We start from the raw sequence: 27064 nt of genomic DNA, 5'->3' as shown, positions 1-27064 counted from the left end.
GAAAACTAATGAAATGACATCAAGATAAATACAGTTTTAAAATGGGCTCACTTTTCAGAAAGACACATTGCAATGACATAGCTTAAAGGAATAGTACACCCAAAACATGATTAGCCTTCATTTTCTACTCACCCCCATGCTGAACAACACTCTGGAGTACTTTTTTGATATCTCAAATGCATCTTGAGATCTGGGAGGCTTCTTGCTGTCTGCTGACATTCAAATAATGGAGGTCTATGGTGACCGAGACAGAAAGGTCCATAAAAGTCCACAAAAAACGTGTCAATATTCCTCCATACTGGTCGTCCAATGTATTCCAAGTGTCCTGAGTGGGTAGCATCCAGAATCTACTTGAAACGAAGTCATTTAGAATGTTTTTAGAGCATAAACAGTAGTGTATAGGATTTCCTGAAAGCGCGCACATGTGCGATCATGACGCTACGGAAGCCGGCAGACCAAACCAGATGAAAGTGCGCATTCAGCGTCTGCTCTTCCAATAATGCAAGCGTAGAAGAAGAAATGTGCCGTTTACCTGTGCAAAGAAAGAAACAACGAAAGAAAAATGTCTGAGGACTTCAGTGTTGAGGAAGAGCATGAGTTCTTTGCCGAGCTGAATGCGCTGGTTTGGTCTGCCGGCTTCCGTAGCGTCGTGATCGCGCATGTGCGCGCTTTCAGGAAATCCTATACACTACTGTTTATGCTCTAAAAACATTCTAAATGACTTCGTTTCGAGTAAATTCTGGATGCTACTCACTCAGGAAACTTGGAATACATTGGACGAGCAGTATGGAGGAATATTGAAATGTTTTTTTGTGGACTTTTATGGACCTTTCTGCCTCGGGCGCTGGGTACCTCCATTATTTGAATGTCAGCAGACAGCAAGAAGCCTCCCAGATCTCCAGATGCATTTGAGATATCAAAAAAGTACTCCAGAGTGTTGTTCAGCATGGGGGTGAGTAGAAAATGAAGGCTAATCATGTTTTGGGTGTACTATTCCTTTAAGTCAAAGCGTATCTTGTTTCGATGGCCCAGTGAAAGCATAGAGATTGAGTGAATTGAGAATCTATGAAAGACTGATGATCATAGATGCTTAATTTTGAAGAATGAGCTTAAACTGACTACTTTACAGCTCTGAATGTATAAATTTGGTGGAGACCTACCAGCAAGAGACTTACCGGTAGTGCTATAACAGCAACATAACGATACATCTCTGGGTCTAAATACAAACTCATACCAAAATCGCATCATTTGTCAAAACCATGGACTCCTTTCCTTTCACTAGCAAATATACACTAGTTTGTCTTGTATAATCAATAAAACACCATGAAGTTTGTTACAGTAAAATGGTATAAATATTTGTGGAAGGTACTTTAAGTGTTAAGTGACAGGTTGTGTCAGCATGTGAGACTCAGATGGTCTACCTGCTTCATTTCTAAAGCCAGCAGAGCGAGAGACATGTGAGAAGATGAAACCCTGTTTGATCGATGCAAGGTTTCCTGAATCTGATGTACAGTATCCTCCAGCTCTTCTGATTGTAGACAGAGCTGCTTGGAGCTCAAGGTCAGGATAAGTGTCTCCAGGCTGACCTGGAGCCTGTAGGTCTAACCCAATTCGATAGGCTCTCGTGCAGATAATAAGCCTAAGTGCATTAAGAACACAGTCTAGGTCCTTGTAGACCTATAATTACTGCCACAGTTGGTTAAGTAAGAATCTAATTACCTAATATTGCACGCAAGGTGTGAGAGCAAAGGATCAGAAGGAAAGTAAGACATTAGAGAAGATAGCAGACACAGATCAAGGTTGGTGAAGTTAAACACTTGCTGTTGTTTTGGTTTTTCAATTAACAACATTTTGTTTAGGGAAAAGGAATCTAAAGGGCATGTAGCTGACTATCTATAAAGAGATGTGCAAAGAAAGCCCAAGGCTACAGAGAAAAACTGGGAATGTGAAACATAAAAGCTTAAAGGGGGCAGTGGATATAACTGAGTTCGAACAGGTCATTTCCACAGGGGATGGAGGCAAGAGGATGCATGCCCAAGACTTAATATTTGACAAGAAAAACAAGATAATTGCTCAGTGCAAATCTGTTCTGGACAAGATGTCAGCTGTGCTTTCATTCGGAGCAGGCCTGCCTGAAAACAGGCAGTCCACAGATGCAGCCTGTCAGTGTGTTTTGGGAATCCTGAGGCTCTTTCCTGGTCCTCAGTAAGATACCAGGATGACTGTGATGGTTAGAGGAAAACAGTGCCCAAAAGTAGCTTTTTACTTTGCTTGGAAGAATAAAATTAAATAAAAGGAATGATGAGAGGTAAAAATATAAAAAAAGAAAAGAAAAGAAGGGTTTTTAGTTTTCAGAGCCAACAATGTAATGAAGGAACAATGACAAAGGAAGCAGATGGGGGCAACTTAGATTCCTTAAGGTTTATTTTTAGGATGACCTGCAGCTCAAAACTATTCCCACAATGCTGAACATTTTGTCACATACCAGCAACGTTTAATATGACATTCAAGTTTTACTAATAGATATTCCACAGTTGTTGCTGAATGAGGTCTCAAAACAGACTTCCACATGCTGCAAATCAGAGAATCTGATTCATTATGTCCTGCTGTGTAACCTGACCTTAACAAAGCACAGTAAAAAGGTGATATGGGGGAAAACTTTGCTGAACCAGCAGGGATAAACAGCTTCTTTCTTATCTGAGTCATCTAATGTAGCAAAAACCACAACACAAGAAGCTTTTGGTTCTAAGATTGTTTATCTATGCCCCGTGCTCCTCTGTTGCCAGGAACGTGTGAAAGTGCATCTGGACACAGACATTTTAGATTTATATGAAACCTTAGATGTTCTAGCAGCCTGAATCACTGAGATTTATCCTACATGAATATTGCTAAATGTAAATAAAAACTAAACTTAAACTAGCATTGTTTTTCATGCTAATGTTCAGCAGATCTGGTAATACAGTATCTAACCACACTGTGAGAGAAAGTAAAAAGTACCTTGAACCCAGAAGGTGACATCTTGAATGCTGCGACCAATGTCATTAGTCACCTCACAGCGATAGACTGCTGAGTCATTGCGCTCCAGTGGACGTGTGAAAGAAAGATTGTTGTTTGAGATCTTAACACCTTCCGGCATTGATCCATCCATCCTAGAACAGAAATTAAACGTGATATATTCTACCGTGCAGACAAAACGGAAAAGTCAACACTTGAGCAGTTATTGCATCATGAAAGATTTACTCTTTTTATTTTTAGCTTTAAACTGTTAAAATCATTTTTAAGTAATCAAATCCATTCCCAAAGAAGTATTTCCCATTTTTCATCCCTATCTAGGTAATCCTCATGAACTGATACTTCCAGCTCTAGAATGCACCTAGAAATACTGGTCATGGAAGTTTTGTACAGGACTAAGAACAGAAGAGTCCAACTTATATAATTACATGACTGTTCATCTGTTGATGAAATGTTTTAGGGTTGAAATATCTTACCGTATTTTCACGACTATAAGGCGCACTTAAACGTCTTTTTTTTCCCTCAAAATGTGCGGTGCGCCCTATGGTGCGGTGCGCCCTATGTGTGTTGTAACTGCGACTTTTGAGACCACCTCATTGAGGAGATGATGAAAGAGTGGCTGAATGTAAGGAGACCAGGTGTTTTTTTTTTCCACCCCTCACCATCGCTGTTAATATGTAACTCCATGCGTGCCCATCTCACAGCTGATGTGAAAAACATGGGGAAACAAATGAATGCTGTGCTTGCTGTTCAACCGCTCGACATCTGTGTGAACCGGACCCAGCAGGTGCAGCAGAAGCAGCGAGTTTACATGCAAAGTCAATGGTTGACGCGCGTATAGGTGCAGCAAAAGGTCCTGCAGCGCGTTTTGGTGCAGCACGTCGGGAGCGTTTAAGCATCTGACGCACCGCCAACGCGCTGCTGCTGCTCAGATGGAAAAATTGAAGTTTTGCTGCTGGACGCGCCGCATCAACCAATCAGAGAAGCTGATCTGGGAGCTGACAGCGAGACAGACAGCGCTCTGATGACATATGATATTAGATGAAAAAGGCTGGATAGATGCGTGGCTGAGGCAGGTGTATCTGAGAAGACTAGGTGGTTTTTTCCACGCATCACCATCGCTGCGTGCCCATCTCACAGCCGATGTGAAAAAAAGGTGAATCAAATGAACGCTGTGCTCGCCGTTATCCCGGGGGTCTGACAAAGGAACTTCAACCGCCCAACATCGGTGTGGAGCGCCCGTTCAAAGTAAGGCTGCGAGCGGCGTGGGAGCGATGGATGACAGACTGAGACCACAGTTTCAGGATAAATGGAAGGCAGCGCCGGGCAAGTTACGCCACAGTTTGCGGATGGATTGTAGATGGACTGTGTCTGCTGGCTCTGTTGTTCAAGCTTTTGCAAAAGCCGGCATTATTTCTGAGGAGCCGCGCTGCACGGAAAGTGACTCTGACAGCGCAAAAGGGGAAACTGGCATGTCTGATTTAGCGCAGCTGTTTAATTCAGAAACAGAGGATGATGACTTTGAGGGGTTTGATTAATACTTTGTAATAAATACTTGAATAAAGCACAATCATACTCAGTTTTGCTCCCGCTCTATTTTTCTACCTGAAAACTTAATTCAACAGCAGGCTCTGGGCCGCGGCGCATCCGGACTCACCTCGGCAGGTGTTTTTTCATCTAAATCTTTTTAAGTGAGAAAGTCCACCTGAAAATTTAATCATTGCAGTCAGCTCATCCAGATTATTATCCTGCCTATGTTTTAAGTTAATTTATGCGTCAATAAACGAAGAAGAAGGGGAAACTGGCATGTCGGATTTAGCGCAGCTGTTTAATTCAGAAACAGAGGATGATGACTTTGATGGGTTTGATTAATACTCTGTAATAAATACATTAATAAAGCACAATCATACTCAGTTTTGCTCCCGCTCTATTTTTCTACCTGAAAACTTAATTCAACAGCAGGCTCTGGGCCGCGGCGCATCCGGACTCACCTCGGCAGGTGTTTTTTCATCTAAATAATCTAAATCTTTTTAAGTGAGAAAGTCCACTTGAAAATTTAATCATTGCAGTCAGTTCATCCAGATTATTATCCTATGTTTTAAGTTAATGTATGCGTCAATAAACGAAGAAGAAGGGGAAACCGGCATGTCGGATTTAGCGCAGCTGTTTAATTCAGAAACAGAGGATGAGGACTTTGAGGGGTTTGATTAATACTTTGTAATAAATACATGAATAAAGCACAATCATACTCAGTTTTGCTCCCGCTCTATTTTTCTACCTGAAAACTTAATTCAACAGCAGCCTCTGGGCCGCGGCGCGGGCTCACCTCGGCAGGTGTTTTTTCATCTAAATAATCTAAATCTTTTTAAGTGAGAAAGTCCACCTGAAAATTTAATCATTGCAGTCAGTTCATCCAGATTATTATCCTGCCTATGTTTTAAGTTAATTTATGCGTCAATAAATTGTATCAGAGGAGTAATCACAGCCCTGTGTCATCAGCGATGTGTCTCTCATGGCCAGCTCCCAGGTTTGAATAATACTTTGTAATAAATACACCTTGCAGCTTTATTTGCTGTGATCAGTGGGAATAAAGTAGTTTTAATATGTTTTTAAGTGGGAAAATCCACCTGAGAGGACATGTACCTGTATATAAAAAACGCGCCCTATAGTCGGGTGCGCCTTATGTGTGTGTTAAATACAGAAATGGGACACATAACTGAGAGTGCGCCTTTTAGTCCGGTGCGCCTTATGGTCGTGAAAATACGGTAAAAGTAAAGCAGCAGGAAAAAAACACACTAAAAAACAACAAGGCTCAACTACATATTGTGATAGAACACCAAATTGAAAAAATAAATAAATAAATAAATAAAATCACTGCATTGATGCAAAAAGTTGGTCTGTTTGGAGTCCTGGATGATGAGAAGTTGTCACCAAGGAATCATTTTTTCATTAAGGGTGCAGTGCTAGGGTTAACAGTACCAGGGTCAGGGCTAGACTGCCCGTACTTTACAAAGCAGAACAAACTACTGATTTTACTGTAATGGAGAATTAATGAGCTGTTTTAAGGTACAGCTCCAAATAGCAACCAGTCTCATGTTCTGTTTGATTTTACTTTGTGAAATAAATCTTTTGGTACGGATATAAAATAACTATTTGTATATTTTGCACCCTCTTATTTTCTAGCTCATACAACCAGCCAATTTCTTTATTGTACTTCAGTGGAAGCTTTTACTAAATTATGATTCTCAAACTTTACATTGTTGTGTTGGACAACATGACTGTATTTAACACTTTTACAAAAGTTTCTAAGTACCAGTGAAGATTTTACTACTCTAAACCTGCTAAAAGGGCTCAGACAGTTTCATCTAATGATTATCTGCGGCCCTTCAGAGAATTTAGTCCTCACATGAGTTTTTAGTGCCATTCAAGAGATTTGAGGCACCAAATCAAGATGTGTGAAGCAATTGCTTATGTGTTTTTAGTTTAAATAAAGAATATTATATCACAAATCAGTACAGTGAGTTTTCCCCTAAAGGATTTAGTAGCAAAAGTGTTTGAAAATACAGCATATTCCTGATTTATTAGTACCTTTCCTTAAAATAAACTTTGACTCAAATATAGAATATCACAATCTAATGTTTATTATGGGAACTTGGTGACCCCAAGCCTAAAAAGCAACTATAAACCTTCAAATATAGAAAACGTTATATATTGCTTTTTTTTTTTTTTTTTACTGTGCTCTTTAATATCTACTGAAGTGTGAAACTATTTGTCCTCTGAGTCATACTCCAGGGAAAAACAAGTCTTTGACTTTTGTAACTTCTGTCAAGTTACAAAAGTCAAGTTACTAATTAAAAGTTCCTGATGCTGGTCAACTAAAAAAAGGTCATGTAAAACTTACAGAAAATGCTTTATTTATTTGATAAAAAAGGATATTTAAAAACAATTTTACGCATGCAGTTTTCTCCCCAAATGAAGAAATGTACACACATTAAAGGACATTGTGCGTGAGGTGAAGTATATTTAACGATAACTGTATAGAGGGCTGTAACGAAGCATGATAGTTTTACAGTTAATAAACAGAAACTCAACTAATTCAAATAAGGAAAGGAGAGGAATCTTCTACCAATAACCTGTGTTCTGGTAAAGTTTTCTGAATAAAGAATGAACAAGCTGTGTTTGCAGGTGGCCTGTAGGTTTGCTTACAGAAAAGGTGGCAGAGTTAAAAAGAGAAAAAGAGGAGAGTCAATAAAGACACTGACCTGATCCATTTGTAGTCATGGGCAGGAGGGTTGGCTTTGGCTGTGCAGCTGATTTTCACATTTGTTTGACCCACATACCAGATTTGATCAATTCCTTGTAGGGATATATTAGGTGCAACTGTAAACAAACAAGCAACAAATGATTAGATTAAAAATTTGCCTTAGTATAAAAAAAAATAAATACATGTTTTACACCTCTTTCCATTTTCTTTAACCTCCTACAAAAATCTTTTTGGTTATGATGATAATTGTATTTAATAAAATTGTATGTCTAACAATACGAAACTAAAACTTCTTTGTCAAGTGAAAAACAGCTTTGGCAGTGGAACAAAGCATGTATTATGCACAGAACAGCCATGACCTAAGAACTGACAGGAACACTGTACAGCATCTGCTGTAGCACAAACAGATGAAGATCTGATGATGGAAAGTTAGAAAACAGCAGACTCAGTCAGTAGATCATCACTGCCTCATAAACCTCCCTGCACCATCACCTGTAATACATAATTGAAGCCCTGCACATGCTGCTGTAATAATACAAGGCAAACAGTGACACAGACATCCAGTCTTTCCTTTTGATTTCTCTGGAGAACAAATGAAGAACCGTGCATTTCAGGAATAGATGTCACTACTGGAGCCTCTGCTGAACTTTCTTCACAGCTCACAAATGTGCTTCTTTTGCACTTAAAATCCCTTGCCTCTGCACTTGACATGATTTATTGAACTAGAGAGCCTCTTTCTTCCTGCATTAACCTTGCTTTCCTCGTGTCTCCATCCTCTGCTACTTGTGTTGCTGTTAAGGCTTGATCAATATTTAATAAAACACCTTCATTAGTCTGCACTCAGGCAGAGCAAATAGACTGTTAGTTAAGGAAGCATGGTACACCTTAGTGACCCTGACTTTAATTCAGTGAAACTACAGCAAATTGATACTTTAAGTGATGCATTCTCCCTTAAAAAGGGGCCTTTATATCATTAAGCTGTCACTGCTGTCAAGATTTTAAGCAGTTCCAGTTTGAAAGTTTAAATCTTTAGTTTTCCATTATAGACAGCTGTAATTTCAAATGATCTGCTGGAGATCATTCATGCTCATTTTATTCCCATATAACTACACAAAGTGTCTCCATCTTAGTAAATAGTTTCGTAAAAAATGTAAACAACAAAAATTCATTAAATACAGCATAAGTGCGGTACATACCATAATTGTTACAGAGTTGTTACATTTAAAATATAGGCTGGAATAAGGCCTGTTTAGGTTCATCTGCACTTCAGTTTTGATTAGTGTGTCAGTCAGAATTTACTGAACAGAGACCTTCTTAGTTTTTATTGTTTTTAGGTTGGCAAAGTAGGAAAAGTTACATTTGTTTTGCAGTATACTATAAATAGCAGCATTTATTGCAAAAATGAAATAAATTTTCAAAGACTGATAAAAAAAATGAAAGAAATAGTTGAAGCTAAATTGTCAGAGACAGTTGGTGAAACAATAAAATGATGAAGAGAGAAAAGTATCAAATCTGTGAAGCAAAATACACAAGTTTATGATCAGTATGGATTACACAACCTATTTACTCTGTGTTTTGAACAAGGAAATCCTGAAACGTTGATTTTTCAACATGTAAAGTTTATATTTCGTTTTTGAACAATTATACATGATTCAATAGCCAAATAGATGCAGAACATTATCAAAGTAAAAGAAAAAATGTCTGTAATTCATATGTCGACAGTCAATTATATATATAAAAACAAAAAAATCTCTGTTGTAATTATGTGAGGGAGTTGTGTTGATTTAGTACTTACATTGAACATTTAACTTGTAGGGTATGCGGAATTCTGTTTGCAGAGTTGGGTGGCGCACCACACAGGTGAGCGTCTTTCCTTGAGCGTAACTCTGAGGTTTCCACATGTAGTTAACTCGCACTGTAGTGGTACGATTTAGATCCTCCTGCTTTTGCCCGTCAGATCTACCATACAGCTCAGCCTCCCAGAAAACCTCAGCGGCAGGACGGCCACGCTCTGCTATGCAAGTAGCCACCAGCGCCTCATCCCCACCATCCAGAAGAGCTGCAGGACCTGCAGATACGTACACCTTGGGCTCCACTGTTTACAAGAGGAAAAAAAATGGATTGGAAACAACATCTTAAAACAATTATTGATTGTTTTGTATGCATGCATGAATAAGTAATGTCCAGTGGCCTCAATATACTTAACTGCAAAAGAGGTAACATCGATTCTGCACTTTCAACAGAGCAGACATCAGGAAGTTGATGTCATGCCCTGTATTTATTTTTTTTGTTATTCAGAATGAGAAACAACTTTAGTTGTCAATTTAGTTTGCACAAACAAGGAACCCAACTATGGTTTTCCATCACCGATATTGTAATCAACAGTACAGACAACCACACTAGGGCTGAATGATTTTGCCGAAAAATCAAAATTGCAATTATTTTAGACAGTTATTGCTATTTTATTTTAATTTTCCTATGCACTAGCCACAAGCAAGTCAATGTTTTACTCCGGGGTTTCAGTTGTTTCATTCCCTTGAAAGCTTGCTTGTGCAGGGTACATTGTTGCATGATTTCACTGTAACCTTTGCTTGGAAAAGTGCTTATTTCTACTTGCATACATGGATCTGCATGCTAGCTGAAAATGTTTATTTCTTTTTATGGAAGCAAACCCACAATAAACACATTACTGCCACTGCAATTAAAAAATTTGTCTCTTAGTCTTGTCAAATGTAACGTAACCAAAATTGAGGGCCTCTGCGATTTGAAAATTACATTTTCTAAAATTGCGATTATATTGCAAATGCAATTAATTGCCCAGCCCTAAACCACACTATATAAAAGTGCGCTTAAAGAGGGAAAATACGACTATATAAAAGTAGTATGTACTAGTAAGCGTTTATATTTGGGGGATTTTCTGAGCAGTCCTGCTGCATCCTGTCTTTATGCAGCTATGTTGGACGCCTGGATGACATTGAAGGTGACGTCATCTGCAAACTTCAGGAGCTTTAGAGATGGGTCCAATAAGGGGCAGCCATTTGTGTCCAAAAGTTACTAGTTTATTCCAGTGAGTCATCAGAATCACACAAAACAACAAACCACTAACTATCACCACCGACCGTCAGGAAAGGTAAAGAAAAAGTAGGTACAGTAAGAGGACTGTACATAGGAACAAAGGAGAACACTCACTGGTCGGGAACACAAGAAAACAACCAGCATGATTAAAACTGGTTCATTTCTTCTGATTTGTACTGCAGTGCACCATCCCCACTTTCTCTGCTAGCTAAAACCAAATCAAACAACAAACAAGTTGTTGATCAGCATGTAAAGCTTTAGAAATGGAGCTCAAACTACAATCTCTCATTCTTGTCAGCAAAAAAAAGATGTCCAACAAGAAATGAACAAATCTAGAGGTACCCCCCTGTTTCCAAAAATAACAAGCCATCTCATGTACCCCTAGGAGGGGCGGGGACGCCCATCTCACAGCTCCAACTCACATTCTTTCCTCACTTCTTTCTGCCCCTCCTTGCAGCCCTATGACCTTTAAAACAGTAGCTGCTCTATAGTAGCAGCTGAAACATCAGAATATCTCATTCAGACAGACGTGTTAATTTGGAGTCGAATTCAGAAAAGGAAGGGAACTCTCTGAATGTGTGGAAAAGGGTTGGGAGTGAGAGGGTAACAATTTCCCTTCAGCAAACTGGCTGCATTGGCCCTTTTTGTTTCACTGACACACACACCCTGATGGTTTGATACTGATGTGAAAGATTCTTGAGGGGAATTGAGGGATAAATGTTTTTGGAAGCAAAATAAAATGAAAAGTTATATCTAAAAAAACCCACCATGACTGTGATGGTTACTGTATAGCAATAACACGAGCACATTGCGACATTCTGACTCATATTATATTTGGGGAAACCCAGAATCTTTTTAACAGGCCAAATGCAGATCTGAAACTACTTTATTGCAATCAAGCCATGACACTTATCTCATGTCAAACCAACTGAAAAACTCAATTTAAAGACTTATTAAGCCAGTCATTAACCAGCTAAATTAGAGAGCTGTGTTACTAAAATAGGAGACTTATAATTTAATTTGCCGAGCTTGCATGCTTTACAAAAAGGCAGCAGTAGTTTCTTATCTGTAAAATGCACTTTGTAAACCTAATTGCATCCCTGTTTTTTAAAGGTAACTCACTTGCTTGGTAGATTTCCATTGACCCACCAGCAGTTAAACACAAAGGCTTATTGTAGCTTATTCACTTAGGGTAATATTTTTCTTCCTTCTGCTGACATGAGAGGGTTTTTACCTCGAGCGGAGTAGCACAGCGCCTACTAAACTGATGCCTAAATATTATGTCCTTTCCTGTTGTTGTTGAAAAAGAAGAAAAGAAAACTCAGGCCAGAAAGCTTATGCGTGGGTAAATATTTTGGTTTCTCTCTCCTGATATTGTTCATATTCAAGATGTTTGTATCAAGAGTGTGACTTCTGAAATTACGCCAACATCCACTGCACCTGTTAATCATTACAAAGTGTGCCGTGACTTTAGTACATTACTCAAGGGCTTGACTGTTCAATGTTTTTACTGTAGCTAATTTAAAAGGAATGGAAATGCAGTCGTGTGCTTTTCAAGATCCTCAAAATATAAACAGGAATCAAACGAGGAATCTAGGGATAAAAAAAGTAACCAGTTGAAAAGGACGTAAGTATAACACATATGGAATAAATCTCAAATCAAAGGCTATGTTAGAGGTCAAGGTTTATAAAAGTAATTCTTTTTTGTTCATAATTGTACTCCCTGCAGGTTTGTAAGCGAACTGCAGGCTGTCCAGGACAACAGGAACGGCAACTTTAAAGTACATCTAAGACGTATCTGCTGCCGTGCACAGCCTGCTGTTCGCTTACAGGAAGAATTGTTCCACACAGGAAGCGCTCTTCTTATAACTGCACATTCGATCTGACTCATCTGTGGATTTTCAGCTTTCAACACTGTCCTTCTGGACATGAAAGGACTGAAAGCCCATAATCTGGGTTTATATGCTCCTGGATCAGAAACTAGAAACTTACCCACCAACAGGCCCCAGGTGGTTGGGACAAAGAAAGTCACGTCGACCCTACTGATCCTACATAATGGTGTGCCACAGGGTTGTGTTCTCAGTCCTGCCCTCTTCACTCAAGAATGTTCTGCTAATCACTAAGCAAACATGGCCTGAGCATCATTTGCATTAGTGTGACAGTGTGGTACGGAGCTGCATGGCACAGAACAGGAGGGACCGGAGGTGAGGACAGCATAAAGGATTGTGGGATGCCATTAGATGTGGATTTGGTTTGTGTTAGACAAGAACAGAGTTCCCTTCCCGGGGGATGCATTGTTTTTGCCAATTCCATTTTGAAATTGATACAGGAACATTAAAAATAATGGTCTGTTGAGCGATTCTCAACATGATCTCTGAAGCTCTTTCAGTGTTACCAGGGCCTTATTTGTTGCCACTCAGATTAATACTACCTCCTCTCTTGGAAGCTGTGCAGCTTGTGTCGCACTTTCTGTTTTTAGATTAAGTATTAAACAGTGGGGCTGCAAAGTGCTGCATTTGTAGCATGATTGCAGGTAAGCCTTTACTTCATGTAACATTGCAGCAAGAAGGTTCTAGGTTTGAATGGAGTGTCTTTTGCATGGAGTGTGCATGTTGTTCTCCAGGTAATCTGGTTTCCTTTCACAGTCAAGAAATATGACTGCTAGATTGATTGGTGTCTCTAGGAAAAATGTTATGCATGGCTGTATGTCTTAGTGTTGCCCTGCTATAAACTGGTGGTTCAGGGTGTACTGCTAGGGATAGGCACTAGCCCGCGGTCACCAGCAGTAGAAAAAATGGATTGAACAGTGCTCTATTAGATTGGTGTGGAATAATAACCCTAAATATCGGGTGTTTTACTTGGGCTTCATTGTAATATTTGTTTACCAATGGTCTGAATAAGTTCTGAGGTTTTCATAGAACAGCTGGATTTAAAATGAGAGTTAAAACATACAGGTTCCCCTCTATTTAACAGTTAGGTGAATTCTGAAAGGGATTGGTTGTTTTGGTTTTAGGCTATCACATCAAACTTTTTAATTTAACTATTGGAAACAATTTTAAAAACCAATATATAAATAATTCTTTAAGGCAGTGAATTATTTATATATTATTTAAAATGGCATTGATCATAATTTGGTTAGTGCCATTTGCTGCAGTGGAATTGTGAGCTTCATTATGATAACAAAGAGTAATTTGAAATATAGGTAGCAATACACAAACAAAAAAATGTATATAAAATAGAATATGGGAATGGCAACCAGCTGACTTTAGTTCTTTGCACTGTGAAGCTCCTTGTCTACGAAAACTACCCATTAGGGTAACCTAATTCCCACATGGCACATATCAGACACCAAAGGACACATACTTCCTCTGTAATCACATCCTAATTACATCTAAATTGTAAATAAGGCGTGGGTTTACATATGGGTGTGCATGTTTCTCCTATGAGCCAAAAAGTGCCTGAGAAACTGCTTGGAGACGACAGCAAGGTGTAACAGAGCTCTGCCAGGTTCCAGACATTGTGGCTTTTGCAATACTTAATGTAGCACTCGTTAGACATCACAGTCTTCTGTCTCTGTAGGAGGACAAAAAGCTGCACTAAATAGCACAATATCTTATGGTCAACATTGAGTCATATTTAGAGCTTAAGACATAAGCTAAAAGCAGAGAAAGGTCATCAACTTCTTTAAAAATATATTTTATGTGTAAATATGTTTGTATTGCAAACCCTGTTTGCAAGACAGGGTTTTACTCTTTTTTAAACAGTCATTTAATATTTCATGAGCTTAAGTATGGTGTGCTCACTGATCAGAACAATTATGGATTTATACATTTCTGACCTAGCTTTCATTTGTCACTCTAAAAATCAAAGATTATGGTCACAAATTGATTTCTCTAGCTAGATAGCACTTGATAAACTGAGAATGATTTTAAAAAAACCTTTAAGGTAGGATGATAAAAAGCACAAAAAGAGCCAGTAGTTGTTTTGCTTCATCCCAGATCTACATTTTCATCCAACTTGGTTAAATCTAACTGAATGTTATGAGACTCATTTTGCATCACACCCTGCAATTAACTTGTTTCTGTGTCTGATTCAAATTCAGCCTGAAGTTCTTTCATTTTGTTTAAAGGAAACAGATGAGAGACACCGTCATATTTAAAATCGTGTTTTGAAACAGCAGTGACTGCTTTTGGAAGATTAAAACTTAAAATAACTGAGGTCAAGCCAGAGGAGATTCTTCTTAGTTATAGAATCCAACATAAATTTCAAAAGAAATGTCATCATTTCCAAGTAGTAGTTTAAATGTTAGGCAGCATTTGGGAGCAGTTTATTTTATCAGAGCAAGCAGTTAGTGGTCTGTTTTGTTTTGTTTTAACACAAGAAACAGTGAACTGCATTGAAAAAATTTAAATCAAATAAAAATAAAAGAAAAACTCAAAGGACCCTTTGATTATACATTACCTGAAACATTTACAAAGGTTGACGCTTGTGTGTTGCCCAAAGGAAAAGTCGTCACTTTGCAGGTATAGGTTCCAATATCGGCCAAACCAACACCTTCGATGGTAATGGTGGCATCTCGTATGGAAGGGGAAACGAATGTGATGCGTTTGCCATATTCCTTAGCGTATGAAGTTCCATAGTCTGGATTGTAAACTGCCAGGGTAACGGGGCCTGAAGGTGAACGACGTTCCCAGGAGATCTGTGTGAGGCTGAGGTTGGATCCTGCTTCTATTAGGCAGCTGAGAGTGATGTTCTTGCCAAGCACTGCATTCACTTTGTCAGGAACAACCACTTTGTTACTGCTTACACCTGCTGGAAAAACAAGGCAAAAAAGAGGTTGAGATGTTATTAGAAAAGCAGCAAATTAACAGGAAAACTATCACTCAAAATTTGTTCATGAAGTGGAAAGATTATGGTCTTCAATTAATGAATGTAAACCAGAGGTAAGGCATAGATAAAGATTATCAGACAAGAAGGACTTTGTAAAAGTGAGATGTATGATCAATAGATTGGATTAAAATTTACAGGCAGCCAATCAAGATCAGATCTTGTATTATTCTATATTAAAATGGGTAAACAAAAAAAGCAAACAATATCTTTACTTGTACAGATAGAAGCACACCAAATCTTTCCACAACAAATCATGTATGCCAAAGATTTTAGTTTTATTTCCTTCCGTTGGTGAAAGTAGCTTCTGTGTTTAATGCATATTTTTGTTTCCTAATGTAAGAAGAAGCAGACTTCCTGTGCGTGACTGCGGGTTCTGCTTTGCCTCCATAGCGGCACACTTTCACCACAGGACACTCAGACTGCTCCTCTAGCTAATTATTAGAGCACCTTCCAAACTAGCGGATACAACTTTCTGGAAGGAGACGAAACAAAAGAACTAATTGATGTATTTTATTCCTGTTTCTTTACAAGGCCACTAATTTGACTCAGGGGCTACCTCATAACTTTTGTTGTCTTTTTTTAGACATATAAAACATGCTTTGAACATTAAAGGACAGACAGAAAAGGAGAATGCTCCAACAAATTTAGTCACAGATAGATTATCAGTATAAAAGTTATGCTTTCAAAATCTGCTGTTATACTATTTCTAGTGTTTAAAGTTGCTTTCGTGCGATTACAATGAAAAAGCTGCTACGCCTGGAGTTACATCTGCCTGGATGTAGAGTAAAATAAGAGCACTGGTTGCTCTTTACCTGTTGCTATGCACTACCAGTCAGATGCCTAAAAGTACAAGTATACTAAATGTCTGCCTGACTTAGACAGAAAGATTTGACCTGAAAATTATACTACTTGTAAAAAGCAGCCATAGAATATAACTTAAAGTGTCATCCATCATACTTACTAAGATAACACTGCCCTGAAGCTACAGCTGGCAAGCTGGTAGGGGTAACTATATAATCCAAACAGCAAAAAACATTCTGCTGAACAGGCATTTCAGAGCCACAACTCAGTTCACTTCAGGTATACTTTTTGCAAGTTTCTTGCAAGCCTTGGAGAGAGATGGTGTACATTCCCACATGCTGCTATTTATCCCAGGTTCCTCAAAAAATAACCATACACATTTACTTCTAAGGGTGGTTTTAAGAGACTTTAAGAGATGTAACTTTCAGTTCCAAATTCCAAGTTTCAAACTGTGAGACACAACAATTAATATGCTACCAGACCAGGTTAACAGTTAGTATCAGGTAATATTTTCTGGAGGAAGATGAAACAAAAGAGGCCATTTGTGTTTTTTATATATTTTTTATTCCAGCTTAATAAATACAACATATTTTTTTGCTATTTGTACTTTAAACAAAATAGCAACCGGAACTACACAAGGCAGCCATATTGGTTTTAGGGATGGGCTTTAAGAAAATTATTGGAGTTATTGAAATGCAACTTGTGTTAATTTCCCATCAGCTTAGAAGTTTAAACTTCTGACCAAAAAAAAAAAGAAATGTGAAAACTCTGATTAATACACCCATATCTAAGCAGTACAGCAGAGCCCACACTAACAGACTATGATGATGAGTCTATGAGAGATGTACAACACAACCATGCACACACACCTAAGGACCATTTAGATAGACCCAAATCCTTATATGTTTTTGGACCCCATCAACATGTTTGAACATGTAAATGCCAAGTGAAAAACTCCAACCCAAATTCCAACCACGGACTTTACTGAGTCATGGTGATTTAATACAAACTGCACTCACTGGATGATCAAACTGCATCCACAACAATTTAAAAACGATCAAATCACAGAATAAACTGGTTTGTAACACAGTACTAATGTTTACTACAAAGGCTTGCATTTTGTGCTAATACAACCCATCAGACAGACTTGAACGTAAAAATACATTTAGGGTAGGAGTTAAGAGGTTCATCCAAAGTGATGAAAAGTGAAACGTCATTTAAGGTATTTGCAGGAAGTGTAGTTTTGTGTTTACTTAAAGGCCAACATATCTTCACCTAAGCTCTAGTTCAGGTGAATCCGGTGATCAGTTTACAGACCCTCTGGTCTGATTCTATATGTTTTGAAGAAATGGGACTGGAGCATGTCAAGTCAGTGTCCAAGCGGTGTCTTTTAGCCTTAAGGCGTTGTCTATCAACATTATGTCAAATTTGTGATGAGCTGTAAACCAGAGCACATCCAACGTTTTAGCCAACTTAAATAGAAGGTGGATGTGTAGCTGGTAAAGTCAGATTTCAAATTCTAAAGTAAAATGTTAAATTAACTTTAATTAAGAGAGAAAACAAATTCCAACTGGATTCAGGTGCTCCTTTCATGCTCCTAATAAAAACCTTTTGAGAGTCAGTTATGTCTATTGGTGGGTAATTAAGCAAATACAAGAGATTGAAACTTTTCAATGTATGTGGGGTTTTAACTCAGCACTTCTCTTTTTTGAAAGCTATTTTGACAATTCTAAAAACCATACTATGTTACTAGTTTACACCATCAGTAATCTACATCATTGCTAAGAGATGGGCTAAATGGTTGTAACAGAAGGAACAAACACATCCAGCTCGGCGGTGCTATATGCTGCATCTTGGAAAACTAACCTGAAATAAATCCTAAATTACAGGTTAAGGTTGCTGCCAGGACAAAAAAAGCCATCTTAGTATGTTTTCTTTCCACTTTTTGTGAGAATGACTCATTGATTTAAACACATGCTTATTTTTTTTAAGAGGCAGTACAATCATTCATAACACTGCACCATACCGAGCAGCACAGCAGACACATTAAACCTTAGAAATAAATGTTTTATCAAGAAAAAAAAACTAAAATATTGCTCAAAGATGATTTAATGAAAGAAAATCCGTGGATTAAGAATAAACTATATCTTTGTTTGCCGTCTAAAATCTGTATGAAGTAAAACTTCACTGGTGGGTATTTCAAGTCTTTGGCATGAATATGAGTGGTAAACCACAGCAATGCTATCAGGGTTTGTGAGGAATAGAGCAGAGAAGGCTGACGTTCCCGGAGCTCCGTTTGGTGCCCTGTAATTTTAGTGATTACGCTCACACTCACACATAAATGGAGTATTTCTCTCCCCCAAAATAAAAAAGTAAGTGTGTGACCATCTGTCCAAAAGTATGACTGAATAGATGCTTCAACATGAGGAGTGTTTTGTTGGGAAGTTTCAAACTTCTTTCCTATTGAGTTTTATTCTTCCTGGGTATCTACATGTAAAAAATAAATGTAGCCTTTATTTGACTATGCATACACAACTGTGTACAACTTCATTTTACTAAGAATGTTAACACAAAATAACCCAGTGATAACGCTTCACACGTCCTGTGACGTGGAAGAAAGCATGATTTAACTTGAAAGTACCATGTGTATTTATATTTATCCCAATTTAGTCTAATATCTGAATAAAATTTAATGCACTCAGTTAACCTTAAAAGGGACATCATTAGTATGTATAGTTCAGCTGTAGTGACTTTAATCTCAGAATAAATACAGCTGTTCCAAGACCATTAGTCATTAAAAAGCATAATGAATATCTTCGTCCTCGGGTCAATGTGTTATGTTTAAGGAACAAGTCAGGGGTAAAGTTAGAGTAACAGACTACTAAACCAGATCTCACACCAGGGATGCACCAATACTAATATCAGACCTGATATCACATGCCTGTACTTGTTGTATCTGAAAATGCCCTCCAATACCTAAGGGCTGGATACTAGTATTGTTTTCCCTCTAACAGAGAGTAGAAGTTTGAGCTCAAATACTCCTGCCAAGTAAGTGGCATCATAACGCATAATAAAATGAAGTCAAGCCACAAGAAGGAGCAGTGGGAGCAGTGATGGCATGTAACAGCTATAGCAGTAGCGTAACCCTTAATTTTACATAGCGTCCAATCTGCTCCACTCCACCCAGCTGCAAACTGTGCAGCAAATATGCAATAATAATAATTAATAAGAGCATTTACAGTGTCTCCACATGGTGGTGAGGGGACGGCGTGCTGGCAGAATTTCATTTTAGGGCCACACCCAATATTTAAGTGAAAGATTGATCTATTGTATAATTTCTCCAATGATCTGAGAAGGGTTACTCTAAGTAAATAAATATTTCAAAATGTGTATTTATATACCAACCATTTAATCGAAAAAATTGTCAATTTTTTTATAGTTAGAAATTTGTCTTAATTACTGCTGTTCATAGGTTATTCCTAGGCAAATCGCATGTTTAAGAGTCTGTGTACCATTAATCTAGGAAATGATCCGATTACCAAATTAGTTGACAATTATTTCAATAATGGACTGATCATGAATAATCAAATTAATTGCTTCAGCCTAATTGATTTTAATTCTACTTTTGCCGGACACCGCAGTAAGACCACAGTAAATATTTAAAAATTTACACAGTACAATAGGAAACTGGAGTTAACATAAGACTGCTGTATTTGCTGTAAAAAAAATTGTATATATATACAATTTGAAATGCCTACATGTTATGAATGCTGGCGTACCATAAAAAATAAATTATGAACAGTTTAGTTTGTTCCTTCAACTCGTTGCCCATAGAAGGACGTTACTTGCATTACAAAACCGAATATCTTCAGGGCAACTCCAAATGATGCAAAACTAATATGGATGAGTAGAACATAATAATATAATATAAACATAATAACGTAAAATCAAGGGGCCAATGTAAAAAAACAAAAAAAACAAAACGGTGTTCCCCTTTAAGTTTAGGACTAAGGTGTAAATTGAGTTTAAGTTAGGCTTAGGGTTAGGTAGGTATCTATTGCTAATGGTAAGGCTTAGGGTCAGGGTTAGGCTATAGAAATTAGAGGGAAGTCTATGCAAGTCTATATGCAAGTGGTGTGGCAGTATTTTTAAGTAAACAAAGGTGACAGAAGAAGCAGCAACTGCTTGTTTACAGGGAGGCTTAGCTTAGCATTAGCTCAGCATTCAAAGTGATGTGTAAGCAGAGCTCCACTGCTCTGAAAACTTCAAACACACATTTTAAAGTAGACTCATTCTAGATAAAGGGTGACTGGAGATCGTGTTCAGCAAAGTTGTCCAGAGGAGTTAAAAAGACTTTGTATGAACTGTTCCAGATTTAGTTTAAAAGTCAATCTCTGTCTGCCTAGCATATTGGAGAATACAATCAATCTTTTATGTGGTATTTGGATAGGTCCTCTGTATAGGAGAGTACTAAAATGTGAATACTTGTCAATACTGAGGGCTGAATAAACATGCACATCTCACTTACCAGACTTTTATTTGTAAAAAGTTTAAAAAATTACTTTATATTTCTTTTCCACAGAATACTTTTGATTCTATAATCACAATAAAATACCTTCGGGCTTGTGGTTGTTATGTGACCAAATGTGCGAGGTATGAGCACTTCAGCAAGGGACTGTATATTAAGGCTGTTAACACATTTCCCTAAGGGAAATAAACCAGTCTCGCCTTATTTGTCATCTACTTGAAAAGACATTTGGAAAAGTCACTTTGGATTATAACTTTTCACCACCATAGTTTAGACACTTATAAACGTCTATTCCCTAAATTTGATTCATGAACCTGTCTAAAAAAAAAAAAAGGGTCTGGTGTTGCTATAATCTGTTTTCCAGTGCATGTGTTGCCCTGTTTGCATTGCTTCTGTCACAGTCACCAGGGTGCAATGCTGTGGGGGAGTGTTGGGGGTCAGAGCCATGATTCTCCTGCTTTTCTATCTCACAGTCATCTGAACTGATACAACTGTTTGCTGTCACACTATTCGTCCAACTTTGTTATTGTAGTCGAAAAAAATAGCAAAGCTTTGCAACAATGCAAACAGCTGTACAGTCATATAAAGATTTACAATACATCTATAACTGGACCATGGACGAAGATGGACAGACAGATGAAAGAGATTTAATGATGTAGGTTGGTCGAGTGGTAAACTGTCATGCTTGGCATGCGTGACATTGCATTGATGCCTGCAGACACGTGTCTTACACCAGACTTCTCCTTACGTGCCGTAGATAGTGCCTGACATGCTGCTCCAACTGCTACTGAACGATGTGGCTTGTTTCAGTTTGTCAGCTTTCAAGCCTTTCCAACCATAAGATGAAACTAGACTCCATCCATACTGTGCTGTTTGTTTTACAGTAAAGCATTGGGAAATAACGAGACCAAGGAAGGGACTCCACCCTTTACCATTAGGTGGAGCGGGAGACAGATGGCCTCTGCATGGGATACCTTCAGCCAGGAGGAGGAGGGGGGGGGGGACTTGGCTTTGCTCGCTGCAACAACACAGTTGGGCCTCATAAACTAGAACGCTGTGACATATTATCTAAAATACTGCAGGCAAATGAAATATAAGGAGCACGCTAAACAAAGCTGTCATTTAGTTTAATCAAAGGAATAGGCATATCATGGAGGTATAGTTCACAATGACCAATAGTTGTATTACTAGTAATCCATGTGAGTAAGTAAGCACAAAAAAATCTGTCTTCAAGGAAAAGCAGCAAAAAAATGGTCTTGATAGTTGTCACGACACAACACAATTGATGTTGGGTCTGAAAGGAAAGAAGAGCCCAAACCTAAAAAATCATGACTAATAAGAAATTGGCTGCACTTTTATCCTCTCCTCAATGAGAAACCCGAGGAAAGAATGAACTCATGGGCAGGAAATGCTTGCTCTTTGAAGAAAATACTTCATATTTGTTTCTTTCCCTTCTGACATCACTAATTGCGACAAGCTGCTCGACAGACACAAGGGTAAATCAAAACCTTCCTTTTTGCCTGGCAACTGGCTCAAACATTCCACACCAACCACTTGATGAGCCAAAAAATCTCCACCTACCAGGACCTGACCCAGCTTCGGCCCTGACCTCCCCAGGAGAAGTTGACTCCTGGCCTAAGATCCTCCCAATAAAGCCCCGCGGAGCATGTCAGGACCTCAAGAGACGCCAGAGGGATTCACGGTCAGAGACACTCACAAGCAGTTAAGAAAACACACAATATGTCATGTTCATGTAGACAAACTCCATGCATAGATTATCATGTCAAACAGCACTCATAAGGGACTGATCTAAAGACCTCACAAGAGAAGAATGCAGACATAAGATCTGTGCAGGAGGGAGTGTGGTTTTAGGACCAAAGTGAGAGGAAACTAAGTTCAGTAAAGAATGGATAAGAACAAAAAGCAAAAAACTAGGTCAAGTATGGACAAAGTACGGAAACAAAGTGACAGAACGACACTCCTGTGACACGTTCTATGCAAGGACAAAAAAAAAGCAGTTGGCTGAACAGGTCATTCCTACAGAAATACATTCAATATGGTAGAGAGCCTCAACATTTTGGGAAGGCCGAGATCAAAATCTTCTATTTCTGCAACCTATTGTAATGCTAAATGGCACAAGTTGTTTACAAGATGAATTAAGCAAGCATATTTGGAAAACATTTTTTTTATATATGTTGTACATTTTCTCTGATGGCTTTATAATGTGAAACAACTTTTTCAAAAGTTAGGTTTAAAACAACTGGTTTTAATGCATCAAATAATGGGGAAGGAACCCATGGTTATTTCCCAGGAGGGATGTTACGAGGACACAAAATGAACCTTCACTGTTTCTAAAAAATGTCACAAAAAATGTGAGCTTCAATTGATCAGGTTTTGTGGCAGATTTCAGGTTTTGTAGCGTTTCAGCTTAATTTGATCAAACAACACAGGTACTGATCCTTACAACGTTCCGTTGTGTCTCAAATGTGACGTTTTTTTCATTCTACAATCTAAAAAAATATCCTCTTTGCTCGACTTTAGTTATTTATCTGATCATGTAAAGATCCTCATCAAGCTCTTCTCACCTTAAAGGGTTTGAATTTTCAGGGGACTAACTCCACTGAGATGCACTGATTAGTCATCCTGGGATACGAATCAGACAGAGTCCTCACAAGGTAAAATAGTAAATTAATTTTTTCACCATTTTCAGTGTGTGAATCTATTAAGAAAAAAAAACTTTTTTTTGTACTCACTTGAGTCTATTAAATATAGATACCAACAGAATATACCGAAACATAAACTTGATACATCAACAGGGTATCTAGCTAAGAACTTCAAAAATCTTGGATTCAAAAGTAATGCTTCTGACAAAAAAAAAAAAAAACTGTAGCACTTCTTTATCTTAGAGGTGTTATGATGTGTAGGAAAGAAATCAGAGTCAGCAGGTAGTAAATCAAACAATACCAGAAATCAGTATCTAATTTTCAGACCAAGTTTCTAATGGGTTAGTACCATTGATTTCCAAAACCATTGCTACAGTATATTGACTGAGCAATTGTACCAAAGACAACAAATCACTGAGGTCTGTAAGAAAGAGTAAAGCCAATAATCTACAGCAGGGATGCAACAATCGACCAGCCCTAATTTCATACATTTTTGTGTGATCAGCAAAAATCGGAATCAGCAGGTAAAGTTTTTTAAAGATCGGTGATCATTCAGAAACCTGCGATTAGCTCATGTATAATCATTGTGAAAGAGAAAAAGTATAAAATCCCCTTACATTTAAAGCATTCATGCTATTTGCATGTATTGGGATTTGGGGAAAACATTTATCATCATTGACATATCAATTCTGGCTTTGTTTTTTTTTTTACTTAAGATTTGAAAAAAATTCTAAATTTGGTAAAAACCGAAATTCTAAAGCATTAAATTTGGCAGAGTTTGTTGTTACTTTTTGCCTTCAGACTGAAGTTGGCAAACATGACACAATGACTAACACAATCCTCAGAGAACTCCATTCTTTAAAACCCTATAATACTGTCTTAATCACTCAGAAACAGGATAGGCCAAGTGGCAAATTGGATGTTTTATAGCATGCCTTTATTGTAAGAAATATTTGTGCAGGGCGAAGAAAACATTAGTCTCTACACCAGCTCTTATCTACCCCCTTCCTTCCTTGCATTGTATTTTGTGAGGGTGTGAGGTTCTTTAGAGAGCTAATTGATGGTGGAGACAAACACAGGCTGACAGGCTTTTAAATAAGGGGCCGGCAGGCCTCTTTCACATGTCACTGTTCTCTTGAAAAGGTTTTGTCTATGCCCCCTGTAGTGATTTGGACTTAGGTACCCTTGTACTCTGATTCACATTTGATTAGAAGATTAGAGCTTAAAACCAATAGATCAGTTATGATGATATAGAAATTTTCACAGCGGCTAAAACGTCTGAGCCAAACTATAACTTTGCTCTCGCTGCTAAAGGGGACAATGTCTGCCACTGTGTACCAAAGGAACACAAACATCCCTTCAGCATCCCGTCTAAGAGTGTGGGATTTGTTATTGTTTGTTATGGGGGGGGTTAGGGTTTTAGTATGTGCACTGAGCAATATAGCTCTGGAGGTGGGTGGAAATGTTATTTTTCCATGCATGCATGATACAGAGGAACAATTTAGAAACGTCAGAGGTGGTAACCGAAATCACGGAAAGGAAAATATCTGTGCTATAAGGAAAGACTTTGCTCTTTTTCTAGACATATACCTGCCCTTCAAATGAAATAATAGAGATATGGTAGCTGCATCTAGGTCCTGTTGCTGTTCAGTTTAGTTTAAGGAGATGGTATTACTGTAATCATCTAATTTACTGAAATTAAGTTAAAAAACATAAAGAAGGTTTGCATCACATCCATAGTTCTTAACTGTTTCTGCTGACAGTAAGTTATGCTCTTGAAATCAGGCTCCCTCATTTCCAAACTTATATGCCATATACAGAGCACTTATTAGTTTGGCTTGCCAGGCTAGGGATTTGGCAGGGTTTTTGTCTCTTATTAATAGTTTTACAGCATACCATTTTCCTAACTAATCCAACATAACTATCATCAAGGCCATCTAACAAAACATTACAGCCATATATAGTAGATGTGCCTGGCTTATAGTTGAAGAAACATTTACATACACATTACCACATGATGGTTTTACACAAACAGGGCAAACAAAACAATGCGTATAAAAGAAACAACATTTTTTTTGAATGTTCTAAAAAAAAACACACTGTACAAACAGGAAAAAGTTTTGCTAAATGTGTAATTTTGCAAATGGAACCTTTTTCCTCTTTTCTGTGGGAACTTACCCATAAGTTTTGAGATAGAGAATTCATTTCCTACAGTATATACAGACTACTAGTATGTTTTAGTAGCTTTTTTTACTTATGTCTAGTGGAATTGTTCAACGTTTCAAAAGTTTAAATCTATGGCAGAATAAGTATACAACACAATAAGAAAATAATTTGTTGGTAATCATATCCCAAATGTTTTGCATTTACCTTTAACAATACAATAGATGTGCACACCAGACAAAGAACAACGTCTTACAGATGCTGAAGATGACAAAAATATTTTGGGGAATTAGATGATAAGCTCAAAAAGAGAGGATAAAGAGAATTTTGGCCTACTGCAATCGTTGTCCTTATTGCAATATTTCAAATTTCACAGCTGTTTGATTTTCTATAGTGTGCAGCCATACTACAGGTGAATCTACCTACCGGTAATCCTAACCTCAGATTAATAAATAACTCAGTAGATATTATTTTGACTTTGAATTATTAATACAGTCAGTTTGAAACCCTACAGTTGCATACTTGTTTTCAGAATAGAAATAGTCCTGTTAACACAATTTACCGTTTTTTTTTTTACTTCCCTATTCTAATTCCAAGTCGCCTGTTGGGATATATGTCTGTACATTTATACTTTTTTGTTGCTTGTAGATGAGTTTATGATAGCCTCTTAAAAGTTCAACAGTAATGATATTAAATTTAAAGGAAACAGAGCTCTGGTATAGGAAAAATATTGGGATCTGCAGATATTCAGACTACAACAAATGATTATAGACAGGGAAGGAAGGGATTTGAACTAACAGGATGAGTTAGCATCTTAAATGATAGGCTTAGCCTAACAATGGGATTACTAAGAACTAAGTTAAAACAAATTAAGTGTGAAAAATGTATAACACAAACACTGATATACTGATATCACAGCCAATTCCATTTTTAAGTCCATTAATTTGACTGAAGATAGGATGATAATGAGAATTGTATTGAAAATATAAGATGTGATCTTAAATTCTAAGGCAGCTTACCATATAATTAACAGAGCCTTAGTTACTATGCCTGTTAAAATCATTTCCCAAGACCAAAATGGTCTAATGACTATTAATGGTATGATCTTTCAGATTCCCCTTTGTGTTCAATAAAAGATACATTTATCTAATCCCTTTTATCAAGTTTTCAATCTGTGTTGCCTCAAAGCGTTCACACAAGATACTGTAGTAAATGCATAAAACCAGCTGGGGGAATATAACAGCTTGAGCCATGAACCCTCCAGAATGGCACAGAAGCTAATAATAACAAACTTGTTCTATTTTGGGTATATTCACAACAGGACACTCGCATTTGCTTGCTTCACCTAGACCGAAAGCAGATTTCTTTTTCTCTTTGCTTTTGTTTGCCTTTAAGATGTACTTTTTGCAAGTGAACTATAGCTTGGGACAAAGTGATGAGTGTGACATCCATGATCCCATTGCTAAGAAATGACTAGGGTGAGACAAAGTAGACTAAAGCCCCATGTCACACCTTGATGATTTAGACAGCATACGCCTGACGTACGAAAAATCTGGCAAAAAAGCTGGCATACATTGGATAAGTTATGGGTACGTTTTGTATAAGTTATGAGCACGCTGAAGTACGCTGAAACAAGCTGGCACACGTTGACATTGGGCGAGTATGTCG

At 37.8% G+C, this 27064-nt stretch overlaps 1 protein-coding gene across 2 annotated transcripts in view; it reads right to left on the bottom strand.

Annotated features, from left to right (window-relative positions):
• The window catches only part of nectin3a (nectin cell adhesion molecule 3a), a 54051-nt gene that overhangs the window by 7235 nt on the left and 19752 nt on the right, over positions 1-27064 (bottom strand). The window contains exons 2-5 of one of the 2 annotated variants that reach the window (XM_038303359.1): positions 14813-15163; positions 9072-9371; positions 7275-7392; positions 2998-3149 (exon numbers count right to left, since the gene is read on the bottom strand). In XM_038303359.1, the coding sequence (XP_038159287.1) occupies positions 2998-3149; positions 7275-7392; positions 9072-9371; positions 14813-15163 (921 nt within the window). The remainder of the gene's footprint in view (positions 1-2997; positions 3150-7274; positions 7393-9071; positions 9372-14812; positions 15164-27064) is intronic. The other variant, XM_038303360.1, reaches the window with a different exon arrangement.

This window comes from Cyprinodon tularosa, unplaced genomic scaffold, assembly GCF_016077235.1.
Source record: "Cyprinodon tularosa strain WSP-4 unplaced genomic scaffold, ASM1607723v1 ctg51, whole genome shotgun sequence".
Lineage (NCBI taxonomy): Eukaryota > Metazoa > Chordata > Actinopteri > Cyprinodontiformes > Cyprinodontidae > Cyprinodon > Cyprinodon tularosa.
This window is presented reverse-complemented; position numbering and strand designations above follow the sequence as displayed.